The 26,743-nt window shown below is 54.6% G+C and overlaps 1 protein-coding gene across 3 annotated transcripts; it reads left to right on the plus strand.

Annotated features, from left to right (window-relative positions):
• Window positions 1-675: 675 nt before the first annotated feature.
• Window positions 676-26,743, plus strand: HM13 (histocompatibility minor 13). Of its 3 annotated transcripts, none has more exons than XM_075900876.2 (13): window positions 676-919; window positions 3,086-3,184; window positions 6,892-6,974; window positions 8,563-8,651; window positions 9,593-9,678; window positions 9,861-9,986; window positions 14,280-14,337; window positions 18,194-18,277; window positions 19,837-19,873; window positions 20,952-21,054; window positions 22,064-22,149; window positions 24,464-24,653; window positions 26,291-26,743. In XM_075900876.2, the coding sequence occupies exons 1-12, from the start codon at window positions 725-727 to the stop codon at window positions 24,612-24,614; spliced, it is 1,197 nt and encodes a 398-aa protein (XP_075756991.1). In that variant the 5' UTR covers window positions 676-724; the 3' UTR covers window positions 24,615-24,653; window positions 26,291-26,743. The 3 variants fall into 3 exon arrangements, with proteins under 3 accessions (XP_075756991.1, XP_089625889.1, XP_075756992.1); XM_089769763.1 differs by having other exon boundaries at window positions 24,464-24,613; XM_075900877.2 differs by lacking the exon at window positions 24,464-24,653 and having other exon boundaries at window positions 680-919.

Raw genomic sequence — 26,743 nt, forward strand, 5'->3', positions numbered from 1 at the left:
AGCACTTATTTTGAAACAGAGCATTCTTCCTCTCGCTTCCCTTACTCCTTGTACAATGAGGGTTACAGGAGTTGGAGTAAGAAGCTCTCCAGCTTGACGGTATTTCGACATTATTTTGAAATAACTGCCGGCTATGTAGACGCGGCTGTTATTTCGAAATAATGTTGCTGTGTAGACGTACCCAACAGAGCACCCACAGCGAGGTTCTGTGTTTCCGCTGGTGGTGCACATTCGCACATGCCTCGGCGCACGTAACAAAATGTATTCCGCACGTGGCTGGCAAAGATTAAGCGAGAACGTTTTCCAGGATTGTCCTGGAGTCGCCAGGCGTTCGAGATCGTGTCTCAGGAGGAAACGGCTGGGAACACGTCCACCCCACCTGGCAACTGGGGTGTGGGGAGCTGGGGGGGCAGGTGGGGATCCCTGCAGGGAGAATGGAGGGCCTGGCATGGGGGGCAGGCCAGGAGGAGGAGGGCAGGGATCTGGGGTGGATGGGGCCAGGGCCTGGGTGGGGGCCAGGTCTAGGCCCAGGCGTGGCTCTTGCTCATCCCTGGCTGATGCAGGGGCCCAGCGGGTCCCCTGGCAACGGAGCCGGCTCGGTTGCTAGGGGGCGGGGCCAGTCGGGCGCACGCGCGCTTCCCACTTCCGGTTCTTAAGGGAACGTGTCCCTGAAGCGGCGGGGCTGCCGGGCCGGAAGTGCGGACCGCGTTGGGAGCAGGCAGCGATGGCGGAGCAGGCGACGGCTCCCCTGAGCGAAGCGCACAACGCGAGCGGGCCCGGCGCCGCCTCCCCCGCCGGCCCCGCGCGCCCGCCCGCCACCCCCGAGGGCATGGCGCTGGCCTACGGCAGCCTGGTGCTCATGGCGCTGCTGCCCATCTTCTTCGGGGCGCTGCGCTCCGTCACCTGTGCCAAGAGCAAGGTAACCGGGCCCCTCCCCCCCTGCGACCGGGACCGGGCCCCTCCCCCCCTGCGACCGGGCCCCGGCACCCCCCCCCGGGACCGGGCCCCTCCTCCCCCCCCCCCGGGACCGGGCCCCTCCTCCACCCCCCCCCGGGCCCGGGCCCTTCCCCCCCCCCCCCGACCGGGCCCCGGCCCCCCTCCCCTCCCCCCCCCCGGGACCGGCCTCCCCCCCCCCCCCCTCGGGACCCCCCCCCCCCCCGGGACCGGCACCCCCCCCCCCCCGGGACCGGGCCCCTCCCCCCCTGCGACCGGGCCCCGGCACCCCTCCCCCCCCGGGCCCAGCCCCCCCCCCCACTCCCGGCACCCCTCCCTCCCCGGGACCGCCCCCCCCCTCGGGCCCGGGCCCCGGCATCCCTTCCCCCCCACCCCCCTCCTCCCCGATACCCCTCCCCCTTCCCCCCGGGCCTGGGCCCCGGCCCCCCTCCCCTTCTGGGACCGGCACCCCTCCCACTGCAGGCAAATACGCTCTGGAGCTCCTGGTCCCTCACCTCGATACATGATCTGTATGGTTCTACTTTACCCCTAGTGCTGCGTTCATTCTCCCCTTCCGGAGAGAGAGATCCTTTGGGTTCCTCCACCTCCTTGGTTCTTGTTCCCCGGGTTGTGCTCAGCTAGCTCAGGAGAAGTTCATGTAGCTTTGGAAAGCTTGCAAGCCACACTATCCCTTTTTGAATAATGCATCCAGTTGAAAGAGCTGATCCTGTGTTCTGTTTCTACCCCTCTGGCCTTCTCCCTGGAAAAACTGGTGCTGATCCAAGGGATGCTCCTATTTCCTTTCACTATCCTCCACAGAGATGCTTTTCCTATCAGAGAATTTTGCTCCCTTTCAGCTTCAGCTTCAGCTTCAACACACATCTCTGAGTGTCTAGGTATACTTGGTCCCTACCTCACTGCAGGAGACGCACTAGATAACCCCTCCCAAGGTCTGCTCCAGCCCTACATTTCTATGATTCTGCACTTTATCTTGTTCTGATGCCTTATAGCCCACCTTGGTTTAGCAGGTATATCCCATTTGCTTCCCCGATGCCTGGCTGTGGGATCTTATCATAGCAGTGTTGAGTGTTTGCTAGATGGAGATAAACCTTCTGGTACTTGCAGAGAGTGAGCAATTCTCTGGGTACTTAGATACTGTCTTGAGCTGGGGAATGCTGTGCAGCAGCCAGCTGTGTGCTCTGTATGAGTCCTCACTGCTTGCATATGGTGGTTTTGCATAAGTGGTAGCACTAGAGTGCATGCTGCCCAGGCAGGATTGCGAGTGTGTTATGAAAGTTTCTATGTCTCAATTAGCCAAACAGCTAATGCCAAGTGTAGTCAGCTGTCTGGTAAGCAGCACAGAGTGAGGCTGCTTTCAGTTTTCCAGAGAGACTTCTAGCCATCATGCTGTGCTGTGTGGTCTTGGTACCACAGCAAGTCAATGGATGTCAGAGGGAGGATACACTACAAGTGAACAAAACGTTGGATCAGGAATTATACTGAAAGAAACAAGCTTTTTGGGGTCAAACCAGGAGATTTCAAGTTACTTAATTGAAGCTTCTAAAATTATTTAAAGGAGTTGACAAAGTCACTGGGCCTTTCACACTAGCAAAGGGCTCAACTCAAGGGCACCTCCTAAAAGTGAGATGAGTAAGTAGATGGCTGGACAGATCTGTCATTCAAAGGGTAAGAAACAGATGGCATACCCAGCTGGGGAAGCAAAATGAAGCCAAGAATATGAATAATGTTGAAACAGTTCCGATGCAAGAATAGCATCGAGGGGCTGCAGGGTTAGCAGTGGCCGCCACTTATCTGCTGAGTGGGGGGAGTCGGAAGAGAGAAATGGAGAGGGAGGTCAGCTGAGAAGGGTGGCTTCTTTCTCCCCAAGGAAAAAAAGTAGCGAGCTCTGGCAATTAATTCCCTGCTAGGACAAAGGTGGACAGGTGTCTGTTTCCATTTCTGCTTTTAATAAAGGCTCAGAAGGGATGACAGGAAGCCAGCAAGCAGCCTGCTTTTGTGGGAGCCCAGTGGTGAATTAGTTCTGCAGAGTCCAGCAAGCTGCTGCTCTGCCGGTGCTTCTGGATCTATTCTTCCTCCTGTGCTGATATTGAAAGTTGGTTAATCCACAGATGTGCTCATCTTCCCTCTCTAGAATGCCTCAGACATGCCAGAGACTATTACCAGTCGGGACGCTGCTCGCTTTCCCATTGTTGCCAGTTGTACCCTCTTCGGACTCTACCTCTTCTTTAAAGTAAGCCAACCACTTGGATCCTATTTTGCTAAACTCTCTTCTGTGCTAGTTGATTGTTTTACCCTCTGTACCTTTCTGCATTCGTATTTAAATCACATCAAGACTGAGCGAGCTGCACTGCAGGCTGTGATCAAAGAAGAGTTTTGACAGGCTCTCTTTGGCTTACTGAGTTAGGCTCTCTAGTATTTGGAGGCACACTGTTGAAGCTGCACAGGTTTTAGAGAACCTTGGAACAGTGCTAGCGAGTGGGAGACATGAAGGCTGGAGTTAGCCTGTATTCTGAATGATCTAACTTTTATGGCTTGTCCAAGTCGGTGTAAAAGTAATTGCTTATTAAAAAAAAAAAAAAAAAGTCGAGAGAGTCAGTGGAAGTTTTCAGTTAGTTCTTAGACATGGGGCCTCCCTATGTCCCTATGACATGGGGCCTCCCTATGGCGCTGGCTCTGAAGTCTGAGATGTGCTAACCGATCACTGTGACCTGACTGAAAGCAGAGAATGAAGGGATATGAAAGTATAACCAGGGCTTATCTGTTACTGTTAATGGTTACACACAGGCTCCTGCCTCGCTCCTGGGGAGTCGACTGCCACCCCGTTGCTGCTGGTTCTGTATCAGAGCCAGCAGTGTGGGGGTGGCAGTCAGCTCCCAGGGAGTTTGGCTGCAGGCAGTCTAGCCACTGCACATTGTGAGCAGGCTTAAAAGCCAGCTGGCTGCTGCCCTGCACTGGAGGTGAGTATAATTGCCGAGCTGCCTCTCCCCACCCCAGCTGCACTGCTGCCTCTGTATCAGAGACAGCAGTGGGGGCGGGGAGCAGGCGGCATCCCATGCACCAGCCTCTATCCATGATAGGCTGGGGCTCACCGTGGACAGAGGCTGCTCTGTGGGATGCCTGCCCCCTCCCCTCAGACAGGGGCGGCTGACACCCCACACTGCTCCCTCTGTATCAGAGGCAGCAACGTGGGGTCTGTGCAGGGAGCTGATTTTTAAAAGGGCAGAGGGCTCCCCAGGATTGGAGCCGGGAGCACACTGGCTGCTGAACCCACCCCTGGAGAGTGTTTTAGTAAATGATCATTTTTTTCCAGCTACACAAATACTAAAATAACCCTTGTCTAACATCCCTAGGAAAAGGTGATGTTATTTTTACTCAGACAATCTCCCATATGTTTCATGAGTGAAGCCTCAGAGAAATATTACACTCACATCTCAGGTTACATGAAAATGCTGAAACTATAGCAAGAGGTCATGGCAGTAAGGGCTTTAGTGCATGAGAATAATAGCGCTATGTAACTAAATTGACTTGGCCTCGTCTACATGAGACTATTTGTACTAAAGCTGACTTTAAATGATATGGTTATGCCCATACCCTATGTCGTTAAACTTAAGGGGTGTGTCTAGGCTGGCATGATTTTGCGCAAAATCTTGCCGCCTGTCTACACTGGCCGTGAATATTTGCACAAGAACACTGACTTTGTAATGTACAAAATCAGTGGTTCTTGCACAAATACTCCGATGCTCCCGCTCAGGGATAAGCCCTCTTGTGCAAGTATTCTTGCACAAGAGGGCCAGTGTAGACAGCCACGTTAATTTCTTGCGCAAGAAAGCCCGATGGCTAAAATGGCCATTGGAGCTTTCTTGTGCAAGAGAGCGTCTACACTGGCACGGATGCTTTTGCGCAAAAGCAAATCTTTTGTGCAAAGGCACATGCCAGTATAGACGCTCTCTTGCGCAAATACTTTTAACGGAAAATCTTTTCCGTTAAAAGTATTTGCGCAAAATCATGCCAGTCTAGACACAGCCAAGGTAGAAGATTACCAATGTAAACTGAAGCTTAAACTGGTTTAAGTGCATCTACATAAGGTGGTTGAACAGGCCTAATTTACAATTTAAAATCAGCTTAAAGCGGTACAGCCTTTTTATTGATGAGGCCTTAATAATTAATTTCAACTGCTATTCTAATCCTTCCTCCATTACAAGTTTCTCATACTTCTCTGGGTTGTAATATTCCGGTTTTGGTCTTTAGCCCAAGGGAAAATTATTTTTAGAATGCTTGAAGAAAATTGGTTCAGACGTATCAGAGTTCTACGAGCACTGGGGCAGGGGGAATACTTCTCTAAAGATACCTTCTGGTCAGGGTTCTTGCTCCTGGAATAGGGGCGACCATAAGTCAAGATCCCTGCTATTTATGGTATCCCCTCACCGTGGTCACAAACGCTGCCCATCAAACATTCCGGTCAATTCCTTTTTGACTGCGTCAGAGAAGGCGTTCACCCTAAGAGACCCAGTCTCCTCTGGTGGCACGATGCTAACTGTACTTCTAAAGTACCTTTGCCATCCCTTATCCTTTGGTCATGCCAGGTGTGTCTGTGAAATGTTGCAGGAGGGAAAGTGCTAAACATGCACAATGTGGCCAAATTACTGTTGCTGCACGAGCCTTCATTTAAAATAGTTACCATGGCGTTACTCCGCTGTAGGCATTTATATTTTAATTTCTCTCTATTTTAGGAGAATACAAGAGAAGACTAAAGGCTGCCTTAAGTGCTGCTTGGCACATTTAGCTCAGTTCTGGGGCAGCAGTTAGTGTGAGAGAGAGAAGGCTGCACGTGTATTTCAAAGGGATAGAGGGTTCTCGTAATATTCTTAGATAAACAAGGGTGGAGCATGAATTGAGTGTGTCTTTGGAACTGAAAGGTAGGGGGAATGCTGCCTAATGTAAGGCTGGACGAGATCTCAACATGTCATCTTGTCCAGCTCCCCATGCTGAGGCAGGTCTATACTATACCCGGAAGGTTGCCTTACGGTACGCGACTCCAGCTACGTAAATAGTGTCGCTGGAGTCAACGTACCTTAAGCTGCGCTTGGCACCATCTCCATAGTGGGGCGTCAATGAGAGAAACGCTCCTATCGACTTCCCTTACTCCTTGCAATAGTGAGGAGTACCAGTGCCGATGGGAACACCCTCAGCATTTGATTTAGCTCAGGGTTTCCCAGCCTATGGCTTGGGACCCAAATATGGGTCGCCATTACATTTCAAAAGGTGGCTTTGCCCCCTCTCCTCCCCCTGTTGTTGAATTGCCTTGGGTCACCAAGTCTTCCTGAATTGTCAGAATGGGTCCCCATCTGGAAAAGGTTGGGAACCGCTGATTTAGCAGGTCTTTACTAGACCTGCTAAATCAAAGGCCAGCCGCTGCAATGTCCAGTCTTCCTGCAGTGGAGACATGGCCTGAGGCAGGATTAGGCCAACCTGTGTGTCCTTTTTATATTCAGGATGTTACATGAATTTAACACACACTTTCATGCTCCAATCACATGCTACATTTCTTTCCAAAAGAGAATTATTTGGAAAAATGAGTGCTCCATCCTGCAATATTTGATTTTATTTTTAAACGTTCTTAATGACTTGCTGTTCTTGTGGCAGCATAGACTCTGGAGGTGGTAACATATCCTGCATGGCCCTTATTAGGGGAGTGGGGAAACTGGTCATTTATTTTAATTCCTTCTTGTTTTTACCTCTGCTAGTACGAAATGTAGTGAATATGTGGCGCTCCCTTCATTTTTCTTAGTCTCTTGACACTGCTTTCTGGTCACAGTTGTGACAAGGAACTTGCTAGTCACTCACAGCTACGTAACATGGAAAGGGCATCTTGGCCTTTTCTGCCACCTGCAAGATAGGAATTGCGATTGTAACTGATTCTTGTGTTTGGCCTTTCAGATCTTCTCTCAAGAATATATCAACCTGTTGCTCTCCATGTATTTCTTTGTCTTGGGCATCCTAGCTTTGTCTCACACCATCAGGTAAGCCGTTTCCTTCAGTACTGAATGGTGAGCTCTGTCCTGGTGACAAGAGGAGTGCTCTGTGGTGCATGTGCAAATAGAAAAGTGCAGGCTGGAGCTGTTTATTCCCAGAGTGCGGTTACCTTGCAGCGGTAATGACGTGACCTAGCTGTTACATAGTGCTTTGCAAAGTGCTTTGCGTCCCACTGATGCAAAGGAGGGCAGCTTCATTATCTCTGGCCTGCATGCTGGGAAGCTGAGGCACAGAGAGGTGAAGTGACTTGCCTGAGGTCACGTAGCAGACCGATGGCCAAGCCAGGCATAGAACCCAGCTCTCCTGAGCCCCAGGCTGTGCTGCTGTGAAAGAGTTTGGATTTATACTGCATGGCCAGCGAGGCCCTGTCCCTCTCCCGAGCAGCTGGCAGGACAGGCTGTATGTAAACAGGACAGAGAGGATGTTTTGCTTTGAACAGTGACTGAGAGAGGCTCCTGAAATCCTCAATGGGCTTTTATTGCCAGAGCTTGTGCCTCAGCAAGTCTGGTTGGGAAATGTGGTTTGGAAGGCACAAGCCCCAGTGAAAACGGCCAGCTACATTCTCCGCTGCGCTGGGACAAAACGTGGTAAAGTCAGGGATTGAGCCACCGTTCTGATCCATCCCCCGTTCCTGGGGCTGGCCGAGGCTGAGCAAATTAGAGCATTCTGAACTCACTACACCAGCAAGAGCTGCTCCCTCACGGTGTACTCCAGCCACACCCCTTCTGTGCCATATGCTGGGGGGTGGGGGCAGCTTTGCACCAGCCGAGGATTCCCCCTTTCCAGGGTAAGTGGTTGCCTGCTGAAGGTAGCACTTAGGGTCCCTTTGCACCTTAGAGTAGGGCAGGGTCTGACCTGGACATTGCAAACTCATCTCAGCTTTTCTAGAAAAGTCAAATTAGTCGGGAGTGAGGTGGGGGGGTCACCTTTCTCTCGATGCACTGACACACGTTAACTACTCCGGGAGAAGCTATTGCTGGTGTCAGGCTTCCAATAGGGGGTCTCCGCTGCAAGCCTCTGCTCCAGGACACTTGTGGGCCACTGCAGCAAGCTTTGCCAGAGACTGCGGGGTGTGCTGGGGCGTGCAGGGCAGCAGGTGGGGTGGTGGACGGGAAGTGAGAACCATCCCTTCTAAGCACTAGCAGAGTTGGGTTGGGCTTCTCCTGCCTCCAGTGGAGTTCTCCTTTTCCTCTGGCTGCTGCTAAGCCTGCCTTGCTAGGGGTGACTGAAAAGCACTGGCATGCAGCCCGTTGCCCCCAGACTGGCATGCTTCCCAAATGATCCCAGCAACGCTCCTCTACAGGCCTCCCCGTGGCTCGGCTTGACTGCTGCCTGGAACCCTGCAGGCTGCCTTCTGCCGGTTAGAGCCTAGCGCTGTAGACTCAGCTCTGACTCGGGACCTTCAGCAAGTCATTTCATGGGTCTGTACTTGAGTGTTCCCCTCCGTCCAGTGAGGTTAGGACAGAAGTGTTGGGATGTTTGTGATGAGATTTGTAGCCATCCTGAAGGTGCTAGGGAGTGCATTGGATTCACAGGGGCTTCTGTAGCACTGACTTTCTCTCCTCTCTCTTTCAGCCCTGTCATGAACAAATTCTTCCCAGCTAACTTCCCCAGCAAACAATACCAGCTTCTCTTCACCCAGGGCTCGGGGGAAACCAAGGAAGGTATGGCCAGCTTGCCTGCTTTCTCCTGGGACTTTTTGGTTCTACCTTTTTGTTTCCTGCTTCATGTTCTCTCTGTCTCAGCTTATCCATTTTCAACCCTTCATTGTATCAAACTGTTTTGGACTCTGTCTCTCGTTCCCCAGTCCATGCTGCTAACGTCTATTTGAATGTACCCGATACTCTCTAACTAGAGCCAGAAATGCTGTGCCTGTGGTGTTAGGACCTCGGCTTCGGCATCTCCCGGTCTGCTGCCTTCTAGTCTGATAAAAATATTAAAAATGATTTGCCTTTATCCAAGGCTTTTAAGTATTCTACTGCCATCTCCTGTGCTCCTGATCTCCACCCCTGGTGGTCTGTGCACAGGTAGAATAAGCTTCTCCTTGCTGAAAATGTGTTTACTGCTAGTTAACTGTGTGACTGTGAAAGGCGAGGAGGCATCCTGAGACCGCTTTGTGTATACAGTCCCAGGGAACACGAGTCCAGTTCCCTTCCCAGCAGCAAGGCGATCTGCTGAGGAATCGTGGCCTGCTTGAAAGGCAAGATCCAGGGTTTCCGAGGCTCCGCTCTGAGTGCACACCTCACGTGCGTGCGGTTATGGCAGAGTTGGTCCTGTCACATGCGGTGCCACTCCTGCACTTGTTTGGGAAGGTGGTGGCGGTGGTGTTGCTCACCGGCTGCTTATGTGCTAGTCTCGGAGGGGAGCCGTGTTCATCTGTATCTGCAAAAACAAGGAGTCCTGTGGTGCCAGAGAGACCAACAGAATGTATCTGCCGAAGTGGATTTTAGCCCCGGAAGCTGATGCCCCAATAAATCTTTTAGTCCTTAAGGTGCTGCAGGACTCCTTGTTGCTTGTGTGCATACTAGTCACTGCTCTGCCTGCGAGTGAGGGGGAGGAGGAGCTGTGTGGGCCAGATGGAATCATGCTGTTCTGTTTGTTACAGAAATAGTGAATTATGAATTTGATTCCAAGGACCTTGTGTGCCTGGCTATGAGCAGCGTCGTTGGCGTCTGGTACCTGCTGAGGAAGGTAGGAAAGGGAACAAAGCAAAGTGGGATATTCAAGCTAGGAAGCGGGAGGGTGGAGGAGGGAACGAACAGCAGCTAAATCAAACTTGGGAGTCTCTTGGTAATTGGCCCACAAGGACTAGTCGGTTAGTGCTGCCATCTGTGCTGAGCCAAATCCATCTTCCTGCTGTGTTTGGCCCGTAGCACTGGATTGCAAACAATCTCTTTGGACTGGCATTCTCTCTCAACGGTGTGGAGCTCCTGCATTTGAACAACGTCAGCACTGGCTGCATCCTGCTTGGCGGCCTTTTCATCTACGATGTGTTCTGGGTAAGCAGGCGTGGCTGCGGGCATTGGAGGGGAAGGGGCTGCGTCACACACACACCCCCGTTACGTGGGTTTTCTGGCCATGGGGCCAGTGTGATGTCATGCTGATTTTGGGACAGGAAAACCGTGATTGCTGTCCAGTGTACGCGTTCACGTCTGCCCGGAAGCAGGGGGAAGGGAGGGGAAATGACAGGGTGTTTGGCCAAAACTTGGCCCAGCAAATACTCTTGCAAATGTATTCACTTAATTCCAGAGGGTGGCTCCCAGAGCATGCAGCTCTCCAGTGAGAAATCTGCTGTGTTGCATAAAGGAGCTGGCACCACCCTGCTGTCTGTTTGCTCTAGTGTATCTGGTTTTCTCAGCTGATTATCATGCTGTGCCTACAAGTAGAATCCAGCCAAACTTCCTAGCTCTGTACAAAGGACTCATCCTTGCTTCTTGATTTCATGTGTCTCTTTAGTGTTAAAAGTGATTCCCAATTTGGGATCTAAGCTGATGATTTCACAGTAAGGAAAAGATAAATAATGTAGTGAACGTGCTACAGGTACCTCTTGTGACCTTGGTACGAAGTTTTGCTGGAATAGTAAAGATTTTCCCTAAATCTTGTGGTTGTTTCAAGGCACAGTCTGCTGGAAAGTCCCTTTGGATACTGTTCTCTCTTCGGCCCTCGCTAGAGCTTTCTGACCTCACTTCTTGGTCTTAATAAACATACACTCCATAACTGCACCATTGTGTCATGCTCCTGTCTCTGAGTGCCAACTCTTGAGTCCCACTAGCCAGGAATTCGTTGGCCTCTGATGTGTAGCTTTACTGTTGGCTTAAACTAAACTAGGTGCCATGAAATTAGTGGGAATTGATGAGTCCTGACAAACACATTCCCAGCCAATCAAACAAAATGTGCCAGGATTTCAAATGGACACGTTCCTCCAGATAATACGCTAAAAATAGATGCCCTCAGAGCAAAATACAGTTCAGGAGCAATTGTTACACTTCCTATTGAAATCAGTTCTCTTTGAAGCTTCCAACTACGCATTGTCTGCTAATTGAGGCCAAGTGAGCAGTTCGTACTTTTACAGAAACGTGTTCATGTGAATTTAGGCCAGTGGCAGGCATGCTCAATTTGGTCGACTTAATGCATCTTCTGCACATACACATCATACATCATCTGGAAGCTTCTGAGGGCTGCTTTAGCATGAGGCATGCTCTGGAGCTGTCAAGTGGTGCTGTTACCATAGAAACAGGGATAAACGATGACGCCATCCCTCATTCAAGTGACCGCTTTGAAATACTTGCGTTCGCTTCTGTTCATTTAATGTGTGTCTGTTATTTCAAGGTATAAAGTTGGGTTTCTTTATGACCTCAAAGCATCATAACAACGATCTAAAGGATAAAACAAAGTCTAGTGATAAACTTGTATAGGTATCACTGAAATGGACTCGCTCTGGTGACACTTCTAGTCAACACCATCCTCCTGATCTCTGAGTGTGGGGGCTAGTGCTGTCTTCGTTGCCTGGGCATGCACCGGGAAGGTTGTTCTGGTGACACAGTTGACTATGCAGTGACACCTACTGGTACATGCACAAATAAGGTCTTGTCGAATCTGCCAACGGGCCCTTGAAGAACCCTGGAGGTAATTCATCATCCACTTCTTTCCATCCCTGTTGGAATGGTGATCCCGTGTCTAGTTTACCTGTGTGGGGGGGCATCCAAATCTTGTCAGTTGAGATGCTCTTCAAAGCTGTCCTCGCATGGTGGAGTTTGGCTGGTGGCTTATCCTCTTTGATGGCTAGTTGGAGGCGTAAGCAGATCAGAGCTGTGGGTTACCTTTTCTCTCCCACTCCGGTCACGCAGCACAGTGACCAACTTCCGTGCCTACAGAAATTGTGGCTTGCCTGTCCTCCCTCCTAGAAGCAGTAAGCTGCTTTTGTTTTGACATGGATGTTTTTTTCCCAATACCAAACGCATGAAGCAGTCACATCCTCAAAGTGCACGTGCAGCGTGAGGTGTATTGCACAAGCCAGGAGTGAGTGGGCCATAAGCACGCACAGGTGTGAAGTGGTGCATGTCCGTTGTGTTGGTAACAGTGCCCATGTTATCTCTGCATTCTGGTTTTGGAAAGTAGAGAGCAGCAAGGACCAAAATGTCAGTATCCAGTGACCCGATTACTGCAGCTCCTTTGGCTTTTCGGTCTCCTGCTGGCATGCTGGCGCACACAGCAGCAGGTGGATCCTTGTCTTCAACGCCTCTACTGGTGCTGCTCTTTGCTACTGCGCCGCTGGAAAGGTCTCCAACCAGGAGGGGTGTGTTTGCTGAGTGTTTTCTTCGCACTCGGGTGTGTTTTGAACCATATAATCGGAGGGGTTTTACAAGTGACCACTTTCAGGATGCTGCAATTAGAAACTTCTTCCAGGGAGGTGCAGGGCATTCACCAGTCACCTGCTTTTCCTGCCTCCATCCTTAGATCCTGTCCGGCGCTGTCTTTCTGCAGTTTTCATAGAGTTACAGTAGTTGCATCTGTCAAAGACTTGGATTTCAGAATTAGCTTTGTCAGCTCCTTTTTGGACCTGCCTCAAATACTCAGCAGCCAGTTCATCAGCTGTGTGGAATTTGTCTCCAGTCGTCCCTTCCATGACAGCCCTGGCCTCTTTGAGGTACGCTGTGATTTCTGTGTTGCATGCTCTTAGCTTATTGATTCTTCCCGCTTGAGTTTCCCATTGATGTCCGAATTCAGCTTTGTCTGTTCTTCTCATTGTTTTATCAGTGTGGAGGAGGGACAAATGCACAGATCCTGTGGGGTGACTAAGAACCATTGCCACTGAAATATCATCTGCCTCTTGGTAAGAACAGGGCTCTGCAGACAACAGTTTCTGGATGGATAGCTGTTGTAAGCATCCCTCCCTTGACGGACTTGCATTTGGTTGTCTTGGCCATGTTCGCAGATGGTTTGGTGCCAGATTTCTTCTCTGGGCTGAAGAAGCTGCAAGTCTCGTTAGAATCAAGTGCAGTCTGGCAGCTGTGTTTTTAAGCACCTTGAGATATGATACAGGGTCAAGTGGGTTTGTCGTGTGGTTGGTGAAAGCCGGAATGTGCTCTTCCTCTCCCTTCAGTGCAGAGGCAAGGACTTGTTTGTGGACTTGGTCTTCACTACTTCTTGTTAGGCCACTTATTTCTCCCAAAGCTTTTGTATGTTCGTAATAGGAAGCTTTGCATTGTCATCTCTGACCCAAACACTGGCCTCTGCAAAGCTACTTTCTGGAAGATTTCAGAGGCTCGTATTAAAGGCATAGATTGTTACGAATTGATGCCTTCTGTCAGGCAGACTAGGGAATGGATTGTATTTACAAGAGGAGAAGCATTACGTTAGGAATTCACGTATATTTATATCTACCCACCGTGCAGGACAAGCTAGAGACATGGAGTCTGCTGGTGCACAACCTTCAGTGTGAAACTGATCTGTCAGCCAGTTGCAGTTAAAAATACAGGACAACTATTCTAATCATTTGTGGGATATTTTGACAATTAAGAATGTCACATGAAAACATTTCATGTGAATGTATTGCAAAATGTCGCTCTGCACCAATAAACATCTTTTAAGAAGTTGTTTGGTAGTGTGGACTAGTAAACACCACAACAAGGTGCTGAAATGCATTTCAACCATAAAAGCTCCAGTTATAGTCCTGTTAGTGTTTCTTGAATTATACAAAAATGACTCTCATTGTTTCCCCTTGACTACATGTATATGGCAACACTTGACAGTTCCACATTAGGAATGTAAAATCCCATGTCATTGGTTAGCTGGTTAATCAGTTAACCAATTAAAGGCGGGGCAGGGGCTGCTCCGGCCAGGCTGAAGTGTCCCCCCCACCCACGGTGCACCCCATGGCGCTGGAGCAGCCCCCTGCCTGCGGGGGGGTGGGGGGGTGCTGCTCCAGCCCCCACTGGTTAACCATTACCAGTAAACCTCACCCATTAAGGGTAAGCTTACCAATTAACCAGTCAAGCCCGTATTCCACATCGTGCCTCCTCCAAACACACCTAACATAATCCTTCCAATGAGACATGATATGGGGCTTTGCTGGGCAGGTACATTGAATTCCTGAAACAGGGCCCGTTTGGGAGAATTGCTGCATGCCTGTTACTCTGGCTTCAGGCTGGACTCACCTGAATTCGAGTGGAAAATGAATACTGTGATCCTCTGAATGATGGGAGTGCCGTCTCTGCTCTGGCCAGGGCGGTGGTAGCTGGCTTCTCTCTTTAGTTGAGCCTCTGTTTTCACTGTGGACTATTTGCTCGTAGGTTTTTGGCACCAATGTGATGGTGACTGTTGCCAAATCATTTGAGGCACCGATAAAACGTGAGTAGATCTTTCCTGCTTCCTGAACGGGCCTGTCCTGTCTCCTGCCTATCACCCTTGCTGCATGGGCTCGGTGCGCCACCTGACTAGTGTTACATTGCATTGTGGGTGCCACTGGGCATTCATGGATTTTTTTTTTGTTTTGTTTTGTTATCCTGCGTTCTCTGGCTTTGAGTTAGGATCCTACTCCTGGTTGCATTCTGCCTGCAAGGGCCTCAGATCCTCTCGCTGCCATTTGCTCTAGATTTGTAGAAGGTCTCTTCCTGCCTGTCCTGTTGCAGGCATCCTATGAAGTACAATAGATCTGCTAGGCAAGGCAGCATTGGACGTGGGTGTTCAGATCTCTGATGATGGGGCAGGAACATCTGCAGAGACCTGCTCCAGCCCAGAGAAGGGGGGAAAAGCTCCTGAAGCTATGGAGTCTGCAGCATTTGGGGGAGGGGGATAGTAGCCACTTTCCAGTTTAGGGTTCCTGGGGATTTGCTTGTAAAGCTGGAATAGAATCCCTCTCAGCCTCGGACTTGGCCTAGTGACTCTGCAGTAGGGATGGAAGCGATCAGTCGAGTCACTACTCAACTACTTGCTTTCCCTGCCCCCTTGCTGCCTCTGTATTAGTGTTGAGCGGAGCCGGCTTAAAAGTCAGTTCCCTGCAGCACCATCTCCTGCACAGGAGGCAGAGGTGCAGCGGGGGACCCGGGGCGAGCCAGGACTGCCCCCAGTAGCTAACCCCCTTATCGACTCATCAAGTAGTCGATGGAAATTCCATCAACTACTCGATTCGTTTATTAACCGCTACTTAGCATCCCCACTCTCCAGAGGCCGATGGACTCTCCCAGCTAATACCTTTAGAAAGTAAAGGAAACACCGTTGAACAGCAGAACGGCCAGACCAATGGTCCCTCTAGCCCGGTGTCCTGTCTTGCAGTACCAGGGAGAGTGACAGTGCATTTTAGAGAGTGATATCTCCTATTGTTCAGTCCCAGCTTTTTGCAGTCAGAGATTTAGGGAAACTCAAAGCTTTGATTGCATTCCTTACCGTCTTGTCTAATAGCTGTTGATGGATCTGTCATCCATGAATGTATCAAATTCCTTTTTGGACCCAGGAATACGTTTGGCCTTTACAGTATGCCCTGGCAAGGAGTTCCACACATTAACTTTATGTTGTGTGAAGCCGTGCCGCCTGATGCTTGTTTTAAATCCACTGCCTATTAATTTCACTGGGTGACCATCGGTTCTTGTGGATATCTAACACTTCCTTATTAGTTTCTCCACTCCATTCATGATTTGACAGACCTCTATCCTATCCCCCCTTAATCGTCTCTTTCCTAGGCAGTACCACCCCTGTATCTTTAATCTCTCCCCATATGGAAGCTGTTCCATACCCCTCATCGTTTTTGTTGCTCCTTCTCTGTATTTTTTTTTCTAATTCTAATATCTTTTTTGAGGTGATCAGAACTGCATGTAGTACTAAAGGTGTGGACCTACCGTGGACTTGTAGTGTATCCCTTTCCTAATAGCTCCTAACGTTCAGTTTGCTTTTTTGACTGCTGCTGCATATTGAACGGATGTTTTCAAAGAACCATCCACAATGACTCCCAAGACCTCTGTGTGGATATAGCTAATTTAGACCCCATCGCTTTGTATGTATAGTGGGGATGTTTTCCAGTGTGCATTTATCGACATTAAATTTCATCTGCCATTTTGTTTTCCAGTCACCCAGTTTTGTGACAGCCCTTTGTAAGTCTTATTCTGCCTTGAACTTTACTATCTTAAGTAGTTTTTGTATTGTTTGCAAACTTTGCCATCCCCGTTTACCCCTTTTTCCAGACTTACAAATATGTTGCAGCACTGGTCCCAGTACAGATCCTTGGGGGACCCTGCTATTTACCCCCTCAGCTGTGAAAAATGTCCTATGCTTTGTTTCCTGTCTGACCAGCTACCGATCCATGAGAGAACCTTCCCTCTTATGCCATGACAGCTTCTTTTGCTTAAGAGCCATTGGTGAGGGACTTTGGGAAAAGTTTCCGAAAGGTCCAGGTATACTGGATCTGTTTTAATTCATCAGTTTGTTCCCAAACCACCTCCACTGGGAACGGTTCCTCAGATTTGTCGCCTAAAAAGAATGGCTCCCGTGTTGGACTCGTCCTCTCACCTTTCGCAGTGAAGACCAATGCAAAGAATTTAAGTAGCTTCTTGGCAAAGGCCTTGTCTTCCTTGGCTGCTCCTTTAGTACCTTGGTGGCCCACTGGCCGTCTGAAGGCCTGGCAGGCTTTGGGCCTCTGATGTACTTAAAAATGCGGTTAGCATCTCTCTTGCTACTTGCTTTTCAGATTCCCATCTGGCCTGTCTAATGATACTTGACTTGCCAGAGTTTACACTCTTCTGCTTTCCTCGGTAGAACTGGATTCCAGTTTTTAAAGGATGTCTTTTTCTTGCTGTTTAGCCAGAGTAGCATTTTGGACTCTTGCTGGTTTGGTTTTTATGTAGGGTTACGTATGAACTTTGAGCCTCTATTGTGGTGTCTTCAGAAGAAGGTCCCTGCAGCTTCCAGGTATTTCACTCTTGTGTCTCTTCTTAATTTCTATTTAACTTGCCTCATTTATGTGTAGTTCCCCTTTTTGAAATGAAATGCTACACTGGGGGGGGTTTCTTTGGTATTCTTCGCCCCTACAAGGACGTTATGGCTGCTGTTACTGAGAGGTTCTGGTGTGTTCACCTCTTGGGCCAGATCTTCTGCGCTACTTAGGACTAAATCAAGAATTCTCTCCCCATGTGAGTTCCAGGAGGAGCTGCTCCATTAATGGTGTCTAGAAATGTTCTCTGCATCCCGTCCTGAGGTGACATGTACCCAGACAATGGGGGGTAGCTGAAATCCCCTGTTTTGGGGGTTTTGTTTTTGTGGCCTCTTGAATCTTCTAGTCAAACCAATTCGGGTCAGGTGACCAGTACTGTGTTCCTACTACTGTGCTCGTTATAGTCAAGCAGGGAATTTCTGTGTCTAGAGTCTGGGGGACTGTTGGATTCATGTCCCACATAGCAAAAGACCCATACGCCACCGTTTCTTTGCCTTCCTTGAGCTAAACACCCTACCCCACCCTGCATTCCTCTTGCATCTCAGGCCTGGGTCCCTCTGCACTGTTCGCCCCCTGCGGCCTGAATGGATACAGACTGCTTGTGATGCTCCAACAGCTGCCTTCTTCCGTGGCCCACCCTACCGTGTGTAATGTAGGGTAGAGAGATGGGACAGTTGTCATTCACAAGCTGAGCTGTCGGCTCCTCTTTGCAGACCGCAGCTCCTGCAAGCCACCCTGTGGGACTCTCTCTCCAGCTGGGGACCCGGCGCAGGGAGCAAGGAGGAGTGTCGTCTCCCCCCCCCCCCCTCCCCCCCCCCCGTGTCTGTCGTCCCCTCACTGTGGCCCTCTCCCAGGCTGGCACCACGCAGCACTGCTGCCTGCGAGATGGGGGAGGCCAGACGGTCCCCTCTGGCTGTCCTAATGCCTTGGCTTCCCCAGCGCCCCAGGAGGAGCTCAGCCTTTGCGCGTGGAAGACCCTGCATGTAGATGGAGCATGTGTCTCCGTATTGCCCTGCCGTGGGTGTCGTCTGGCAAGGGTGGAGTGTGCATGGGATGGTCAGCGGTTTGTCTCCTCGTTCCCTTTCCAGGGCATGCAGCGGGGGCAGGGGGGGGGCATTGCGGTGGGTTGATGCAGCTTTGTGGCAAGAAGAACAGATGGAATTTGAGCTGAACCTCTCCTGTGGCTTGTTCCATGCCTGTAACCCCCTCCCCCCATGCTAATCTCTACCCAACGCATCTGCTTGTGTTTGTGCTTCTAACCCTGAGCTCTCTCTGCCTTCCCAGTGGTTTTCCCCCAGGACCTGCTGGAGAAGGGGCTGGAGGCCGACAACTTTGCCATGCTGGGCCTTGGGGACGTGGTAATTCCAGGTAAAGAGGACTGATGGTGTGTTAATAGGAAGTGTCTCCACCAAGGCTGTGAATTCAGTGCCTGGGACTCGCATCTGGGGCCGGGGTGGGGCACGTAGGCTCCACATCCAGCTAAAAGCCGCAGGGTGGCCAGCGACCCCTCTGCATAGGAGCTGAAGGAGGGCATGGCCCCGCGAGTGGAGGCCTCAAGGGGAGATCGGGGACACCTGCTGCTGGGAAGAGGCGGCCTTGGGGGAGCCTGCAGCTGGGAGCAGGGAAGGGGGCAGTTGCAGAGGGAAGCCGCCGAGCCAGGGTTTGGCGTTGGCGCTGTTGAGAGCTGTGGTCTGCTTGCCAGGCTGATCTGCAGCCCTAGAGGCAAATGGCTCCGTGCTATGCCGGCCTAGGCCGCCTCCAGTCACCTGCTGGGAGCTGGGGCCGGCCTCAGCTGTGAGTTCTGGGCTGCACTGCTGTCTTGTGGCCTCGTAGGAGATCCCTTTCCTCCTGGCTGCTGCCGTCAGACCCTCGAAGGGCTGGGGGGGAGCAGGCGGCGTAGAAGCGTTGCTGGCAGCGTGGTTAGGGGTGCTCACGGGTGTGCCAGGCCGTGTCACATGCTCTAGCCCCAGGGTGCTGACGGTACGTCCGGCCTCCCTGGTTAGGGCCAGGGAAGTGCTCTTGTGCTGCCCGGCATGGAGAGGGAGAGAGCAGTGCTTGGCCATGCCGGGGGGTTGCCTGTTTGAATTCCAGACTAGGGGCCACTTGCCTGAAAGGCAGTGGGGTGAGCATGTGGTTCCGGGGCGTCCCTTCTCAGCTCGCTCTGCCCTGTGCCCCAGCCTACGCTCCCCTGATCTTCGGTGGCCCCCTCCGTGCAGCGAGAGGCTGGGAGCTCTACAACAGCGGTTCTCAGACGCTTCACATTAGTGAACCCCTCTCAGGAGACCGATTGGTCTCACGTCTCCCCAAGTGATGCCTCCCTCCGAAGCGACTGGCTCGCGCAATCCCCGAGATCCATCCAGAAGTGCCGCAGCCCCGCGGTTCCTGGACAGTGGCTGACTGTCCCCGTGTAATTACACAGGCCGGCGGAATGTAAATATCAACGTCCCCGTCAGTGTGCGGTCGAGAGCGCAGTGCACGCCAGTCGCTGCGGGAAATTGTAGCTTGCACTGGCTTTGCTAGGGCCTTGGTTGTAGCCTGGTGTCAATCTAGGCAGCTACCAAGGTGGGCTGATGCAGCCCAGGGTCAGCCCAGGTTGAGGGTCACTGCTTCACCAGCTAAGGCGTCGTCCTGTGGCCCCGGGGATGGGGCTGTGCCCATGAAAGCGTATTGGCTAGTCTGTAAGGTGCCACAGCACACCTCGTTGATTTGAAAGTTACCGACTGACCCGGGTAGCCGAGATTGTTCCAGTGCCAAGCGAGTGGGGACTGACTTCGCTAGCACTGGACCGATAGTGAAGTTGGCCACAAGGGGGTGCTGCAGCCCCGGGATGCTCGTGGCTGTGGCCAAGTACAGAATTCTCTGCTGTCGCTCCGCAGTGGGCACCTGGCTCTGTCCCTTTCTCTAACCCTGCCTTTCTGCCCCCTCAGGGATCTTCATCGCCCTGCTGCTGCGCTTTGACATCAGGTGAGCTGTGGCTCGGAGCACGTCTGCTGTGCAGCTGGATTTTGGCACTGCATGGGGGGGTTGCCCCAGGGTGCTTTGCTGAACTGGCTGAGAGAGGCCTGGGCGGCCAAGCGTCTTGCCCTGAGCTTTGGGCTGGGGAGGGTCTGACGGGAGGCCCCGGGGCTAATCTAGGAAGCTGAGGACACCAAGGAGAAGGCTCCTGATGCCGCTGTGGTGACTGAAAAGAGGCTGATGCTAGGCTAGCCCCGAAAGGGCAGGTCTGTGAGCTAGTCTGGGGAAACCCCTGGGACGGGGCATGTTGTCTGTGCCCAGGGCCCTGTCCAGTCGTTTGAGCTGGGCACGATGCTGCGTCTGCATACTGGGACTGGGAGAGCCGGTGCTGGAGGCAGAGCAGAAGGAGACGGCTGTGGGGGAGCGGGGAGAGGCGGAGGCAAGGCAGCAGCGCGTGGGAGCAGGAGCGCTCGGCGCCTGGAGGCGGGAAGAGGAGCACTTAGGGTCACCGTGGCAGATGGCGTGAGCTGGTGGGAGTGATCCTGTCGCACAAGGGAAGCGCTGGGTCCATCTGCTGCCACGTGGAGGGGAAGCCAGGCCTTCACGTGACATTCTGCCTGCCTCTGGGACCCTAGTTCTGGCGTCACTTGGGGGACGGGCTCCTAAACATGCCCCCCCCCCAGCTCCCACTCCTCAAATGCCCCACTGGCTGCGAGAATCAGGGGCCCACGCTGGCTTCTCCATGCCGGGCTGGACGTGCTACTGGGGTTGCTCTTGGCCCAGCCTGACGGGCAGTAAAACAGCTGCCCCGCCAGGGAACGGGGCAGGGAGAGACCGGTGACGAGCTGCTCCCAGGGGGTGGAGGGCTTCTCCCTGCAGCTTCCTCACTTGGGTTAATGGCATGAGGCTGCCGGGCACCTTTTGTGCTTCTTGGGCCAGGGCTGGGAGGTCCAGGATCCTTTGGGACCCCTGCAATGGAAGTATTGGCATCCGCTCCCGGGGATAAAGCCCCCTCGTTCCATGAGCTGGGGCTTGGGCCTGGCCGCACGGAGCCCCGTGCTCACCCTGCGCTCTTCCCGCCCGCTAGCCTAAAGAAGAACACGCACACGTACTTCTACACCAGCTTCGTGGCGTACATCTTTGGGCTGGGCCTGACCATCTTCATCATGCACGTCTTCAAGCACGCCCAGGTGAGCCCGCCGGCCTCGGCCCGCGCCCGCCCTGGGAGGCGGGGCCCCAAGGCCCCTGCTCCGTGTCCCTGAACTGAGGCTCCGTGAAGCCTGGCCGGATCTCGCGTTACAATCCAAGGGGGGGCAGGGATGGGCCGCCCGCCCTGGGGCCGCCGCAGCAAGTGGTGCTAGACGTGGCCAGTTTGCGGGCGCACGCTTTGTGCAGAGTTCACGCCTGCCGGGACAGAGACTCCATCAAATGCAGCGGTCGCCGGGCCTGCCCCTCGCTGCTTCTAGCCCAGCCGAGCGAGAGATGCTCTTGCAACAGTCCCCCTGCCAGGGGGAGGCAGGAGGCAACCAGGCCAGCAGGGCTTAGCTCCCGGGGGAGTGTGCGGTGGAAGAATTGAAAATTGAATTGTAAAGTGAGCGGATGGGTTCTGGGATTCCCAGCACTGCTGCAGGCATCTCTATGGGTAACTGGACTGGAGTGTCCTCTGGGGGGTGGTTCTGGCGGTGGGAAGCCGTGCTCGAGTGCTGAGAACTGCCTGCGGTTTAGTAGCACGGCACAGCTACATGTCTGCTCTGGGTCTCGGTAGCAGGTGCACGGGGATCAGAACTACCGGGTAGTGGGGGGGATTCCCAGCTGCCCCCTCCCGGTGGGCGAGCGTGGCAGCCACTGTGCCCAGAGCGAATAGCTCCGCTAGCCTGGGGCATTGGGCTGTGCGGGGGCGGGGGCAGGACTCGGGTTCTCCCCTCTGGGGCAGTGTCCCGAGGTCACTAATCCACATCCAAGTGGGTGCCAGGCAACCGGTCGGGCCTGGGCGATGGGAAAGTCGGCACCTGGAGCGCAAGGGAAAGGTCTGACCCTGAGCGTTCCCTCGTGCGGCAAACTCCTAATCTGGGGGCTGCGACTGGCCGGGGTCCTGAGACAAGCCAGCCCCGTTCCTCCCCCGGTCTCCGCTGCAGGCTTGGCTGGCTTTTCTGGCAGCTTTGGTGCTGTGTTTGGTCATGGGCTCTGTTTCTCCCCCAGCCAGCCCTGCTGTACCTGGTTCCTGCCTGCATTGGGTTCCCTCTTCTCATGGCCTTGGTGAAGGGAGAAGTAACCGAAATGTTCAGGTATGTCAGCCACTGGCACGGCTCCCTGGCCGCCAGCGCTGGGCGGGCCTGATATGTGCAGGTGTTCCCATGCGGGGGCACAGGCCAACGGCCAGGTTCACCTGGGCATGCTGAGGGCGTGTGCGGGCGAGGAAGCGACTGTTCAGACACGTCTCCCTGGAGTGCTCCTCTCTAGCCCGGTCCCTGCCCACCGCCTGGTAGCCGGGTGGGAACGCCGACTCTCGGCATGGGGAACGCTGACTCACGCTTCCGCCGAGCGGGTGTCAAGTCAGAGGGCGGGCCGCACACCTGGCTCGTCCGCTCCGGGAGCCGTCGCCGTGCGCACTGGGGGAAGGTGGCGGAACAGCCCAGCCATGGAGACCGGAGCGGTGATGGCTCGCATCAGCATCACAGGCTGCTTAATCTTCCCTCCCCTCTTCCCTGAGCAGAGGGACTAGGCCCTAGCTAGGTAGCCGGCGTCTCTGTGCGACTCCTACCCCAGCCTGTCTAGCCCCGTCCTCCACTGCTCTCCGCACAGCCGCCTAACCTGGTCCGCAGCCTCAGCGCCTGCTGGCTGGCCTGGCCCAGCCAGGGCGGTCCCACCACCTCCCAGCCACAGTGGAGCCAGGGCTGCTCTGCCCTGTGGGTTTCTCTCCAGGGCCGGCGCCCCTCGCACACGTCCCGGGAACAGTTGGACTGTTGCGGCCTGTGGACGTGTGAGCTCCTCGTGGTGTTGTCTCCTCTCAGCCGGAGGTCCGAGAACTACGGGGCGCGAACGTGTGGGACGGGAAAGGGCCGGATTGTCATTCACCTCTTGGCTGCCGGCGGAACCCGACTTTCCTCTCCCTCTCCTAGCCCAGGAGCTGCTACTTTGCACTTTCCTCGCTGTGGCTCTTAGCTGTGACCTCTCCCCTCTTCCCAGTCCTTCCGCGCCTGCCTGGTCTTTGATGACAGTCTCTGCTGCAGGCACTGTGTTCTGGCTTCATCCGCCCTGTGCACCTGGCATCCTGCACCCGCTTTCCACACACGCCTGTGACTCACCAGCCTGCTGCAGCATCACAGCCCTGGGGAGAGCCAAGTGGCTGGCCCCGGGGGATCCGAACAAGGAGCTTGTGGATTCTCGCGGCAGAGCGAGAAGGGTTCCAGTTCCCGAGCGCTGGGCTGGCGTTGGACACAGCCTGTGGCTCGTACCCCAGCAAGCCCCCTTAGATGGGAGAGCAACCCCCTCCTAGCCTCCGCGGCAGACGCAGCCCTCTGCAGCTCCGGGTGTTGGCCGCCTGGAGACGACAGGGGGTTGGGTGCCCTAGGGGTCCAGCATCGCTTGAAACTGCTCCAGTATTTGGAGGAGAAACTGGAACGCGATAGAGCTCATCCGCCCAGAGAGGCGGAAGGCTCCCCCCTCCTCCCCCCGAATTCCACCAGGTGTAGCAGCCGAGGTCGCTTTGATGCCGCTTGTGTTCCTGTGAGCGCTGAAAGTCTGTGATTTGAGCTGGTGTCTCCATCAGCCACCTGCGCTTCTGGCAGCCGCGGTGCTCCGGAGTCTGAGGCCAGCACCCGGTCCCAAGCCCTACGCAGCCTGGCGGCTGCCGGCCCACCCCTTGTGCTTAGCGGTGTGTGCTGGACACGGGGAGCGGGGGGATCGCTGCCCAGCACGGCGTATGTTCAACGGCCTGGTGGTTATAAACCCGGTGGCTTTCACAGGCTGGGGGGGCAGATCCCTGCTGTGCCTGGCGGCCGAGGGGCTTGGGGGGCAGCCAGGCGGCCGTGGGAGAAGAAGCCGGGGAGCAGTTAGATGCAAAGGGCCGGAGGGCGGGCAGGCTGGAGCACGGCTAAGCTCGGCACTAACTCTGGGGTTCACATCCCTGCAGAGCCCCCTTGGACAGGCCCTAACCCCCCACCTCCCTTTGTGCTCTGAGCTAGTAACAGGCAAGCGGAGAGCCAGCACGCCCCACCTGCAGCCGCCTGCTCTGACCTGCAGGGAAGAGCCTTGGCACGGCTCCGTCTCCTGCCTCCACGGCTGGGCCTGTCCCTCCCTGGCTACGCAGCTGTGCGCCTGCTTTCCGTGCCGTGCTGCAGGACCTGCCTCGCTCCTTACACGGCCCAGCAGCGGGCGCTTCCAGGAGCCCCCCTGGGGCCAAACGGCCCCCCGGCTCATCCCAGTGCTGGGGCCAGGCGGGTGGGTGAGAAGAGTTGGCAAGCAGGCTTGGCAGGGCAGCGCGTTCGCAGCCGGGGTGCTCAAAGCGACTTTCATTCCTTTCTCTCTCTCTCTCTCTCCCTCCCCTCACTTGCTGTCCCCTTCCTCCCCCCCCCCCCCCCCCCCCCGTCTTTCCTGCAGCTATGAATCCTCTGCTGAAATCTTGCCACACACTCCGCGACTTACCCACTTCCCCACCGTGTCGGGTTCTCCGGCCAGCCTTGCCGATTCCATGCAGCAGAGACTGCCCTGCCCCCGCCGACGCCGGCAGCAAAGCCCCAGCGCCATGTAGCAATCACCCGCGATGCCCTTGCTTTGTCTGTCTGGCCAGGTAGGGGCTCTCCAGTCCTGTCAGCCTGGCTGGGCTGGTCTCTCTCCTCCTCCGCACAGGGGCCCTCCCCCCAAGGGATCCTGGGCGCAGCGCTACGTGCCCCGTCAAACCCCGTTTTCGGGAGCCCTTCTCTGCAGGCTCCAGACCCCCCCAGAGCACTGAGTGTCTGGGGGGGGGGCTGTAGCAGGTGGGGCTAGCCCGGCGATGCCCCATGCTAGGGGGGTGGCATTGTACATGTTCAGCTCTGAGCCTGCTGCCGTTTCTCTTGGGGGGACTTCTCCCCACCCTGCACTGCCGAGGGACTAGCCTCCATGCCCCCTTCACGCAGCCGGAGCCAGCCCTCCCCCAAGCAGGGGACTCCTAAACCGGCCTCGCTGAACCGCCCCCCAGCTCCTGGCTTCGCCGAGTCCGAAGCGCACGTGCGCCTCTCCACCCAGCCCGTCCGGCCTCGTGAAAATGCTAGTGCCACGTGGTGCAGAGGGGCCGTGTCTTAGCCCGGCTGTCTGAACGCTCGGTGTGGTGGGCGGGCCGGGGGAGCGGAGCCACGCACTGCCAAGGAAAGCCATGGCCGCCGTGGGCTGCGGGGCCGGGAGGGGAGGTCTGGCCGGGCGTGTTGATGTGTCTGTGCCTGCGTCGTGCTGCCTTAGCGAAACCCTCTCGTCTCGAGAGCTCTGTTCTTCCAACGCTCCCCAATACGGAGGGGATGTGTGACCCCCGGCAAGCTTCACTAGCGGGGGGAGGGGGCTGAGGGGTTTGCAGTGGGGGGGGGGTGAGAGCCTGTTATGCTTAAATGAAGTACGTGAGATCTTTTACGGGGGAAACTCCGCGTTTATTGAGAATGCAACAGTTGCGCGCACACACGCTCCCCCGCCGGACGACGTCATAGTTACCAGTCCAGATTCTCCATCAATCGAGTGGCCAGCCACACTGAACGCAGGGGGAGGCAGGGCCTGTGTCGGTCAGTCCATCCAATGCTCCTCTGGAATTGGTGGCTGGCAAGACGAACCCAAAGTTCCCTAGCAAAGCACCCTGCTTTTATAATCCTCCTCTCTGTTGAAAGCCACGTATTCTGCTGTCAGCCTGCGACGGGAATTAATGGTTCATCAGTCTGCCAATCGTCCTATGAGTCGGGGTACGCAGCGATGGCTCCTTTCAGTCTAACAAGCTCTGGCTGTGGGCTCGGGCTAGGGTGGAGAAGTTTGGAGGGGCAGGCTGCCCCAGGCCTGCGTCTGGGCGAGAGGACCCTCAGCAGCACCTGGAGTGGGGAAATTGCAGCAGCTCGGGGGGGGGGGGGGGGACTGGGAAGAGGTGTCTCTCCCTGCCAGAGCCTTGAGAGGTGCTTAGCAGCAGCTTGGAGAAGGCTTAGCTGGGGAGATGCCTCTGGGGGGGAGAGGTACAACCGTGCAGACGATCTGATGGTCACCCTCGCCCAGCGCCTTCGGCTGACTCCTGCATGTGACGCTGCATTGAGGGTGGTGCTCCCCTGCCCGGGCACTGGGTGCTGCCAGGCGGCTGGCAAGCTGGGCTAGTGCTCGTGGGGCTGAGCCGCACTGTCCCTCGGCTGCTGGCGGCCCAGAGCGGAGGCGCTGACTCCCCAAGAACTCCGCTCCCAGCCCCTCTCCTCCTCTTGCCCCCAGCTACGAGGAGAATTCTGCGCCCAAGGAGGGGTCTGGAGACGCCACAGACGCAGCGACGGAACAGGAGAAAAAGGAGAAGTGACCTTGCACGTCGGGGCCAGGATGGGCGTGTCGGGACCAGGCCGGGCTGGGATCCACACTCCCCCCGCACGGGATGAAGACGAAAAGACCAGTTGTGTATCCGCATCATGTGCGTGTGTCTGTGTGCGTGTGTGCGCGTGTGTCCGGAGAAACCGTCGGGGTGGGAGCGTCCAAGCCGCAGCCTTCTGCCCGAAGTCCTCCTGCCCCCCCGGCGCCCCCCGGGGCACATCCGCAGCCACGCTCCCTTGGTTTATTTCATTTCTCCTCGTCTCCTAAATGGGTAGAAAAAGGGGAGGGGCAAACCCCCGGGCTGGTTTTTAAATTTTGTATTGTGGACTCGCTTTCTCTCATATTAAACCATCTGGAAGGATG

The sequence above is a fragment of the Pelodiscus sinensis genome, chromosome 17, assembly GCF_052426305.1.
Source record: "Pelodiscus sinensis isolate ZL-2025 chromosome 17, ASM5242630v1, whole genome shotgun sequence".
Lineage (NCBI taxonomy): Eukaryota > Metazoa > Chordata > Testudines > Trionychidae > Pelodiscus > Pelodiscus sinensis.

What these genes read in the sequence shown, in the direction of transcription:
- HM13 (XM_089769763.1), top strand. Translation starts at nt 725, where the DNA reads ATGGCGGAGCAGGCGACGGCTCCCCTGAGCGAAGCGCACAACGCGAGC. An exon ending in TGGGGACGTGGTAATTCCAG is followed by an intron (nt 18,278 to 19,836) that starts GTAAAGAGGACT and finishes CTGCCCCCTCAG; the next exon opens with GGATCTTCATCGCCCTGCTG. An exon ending in CTGCTGCGCTTTGACATCAG is followed by an intron (nt 19,874 to 20,951) that starts GTGAGCTGTGGC and finishes CCCGCCCGCTAG; the next exon opens with CCTAAAGAAGAACACGCACA.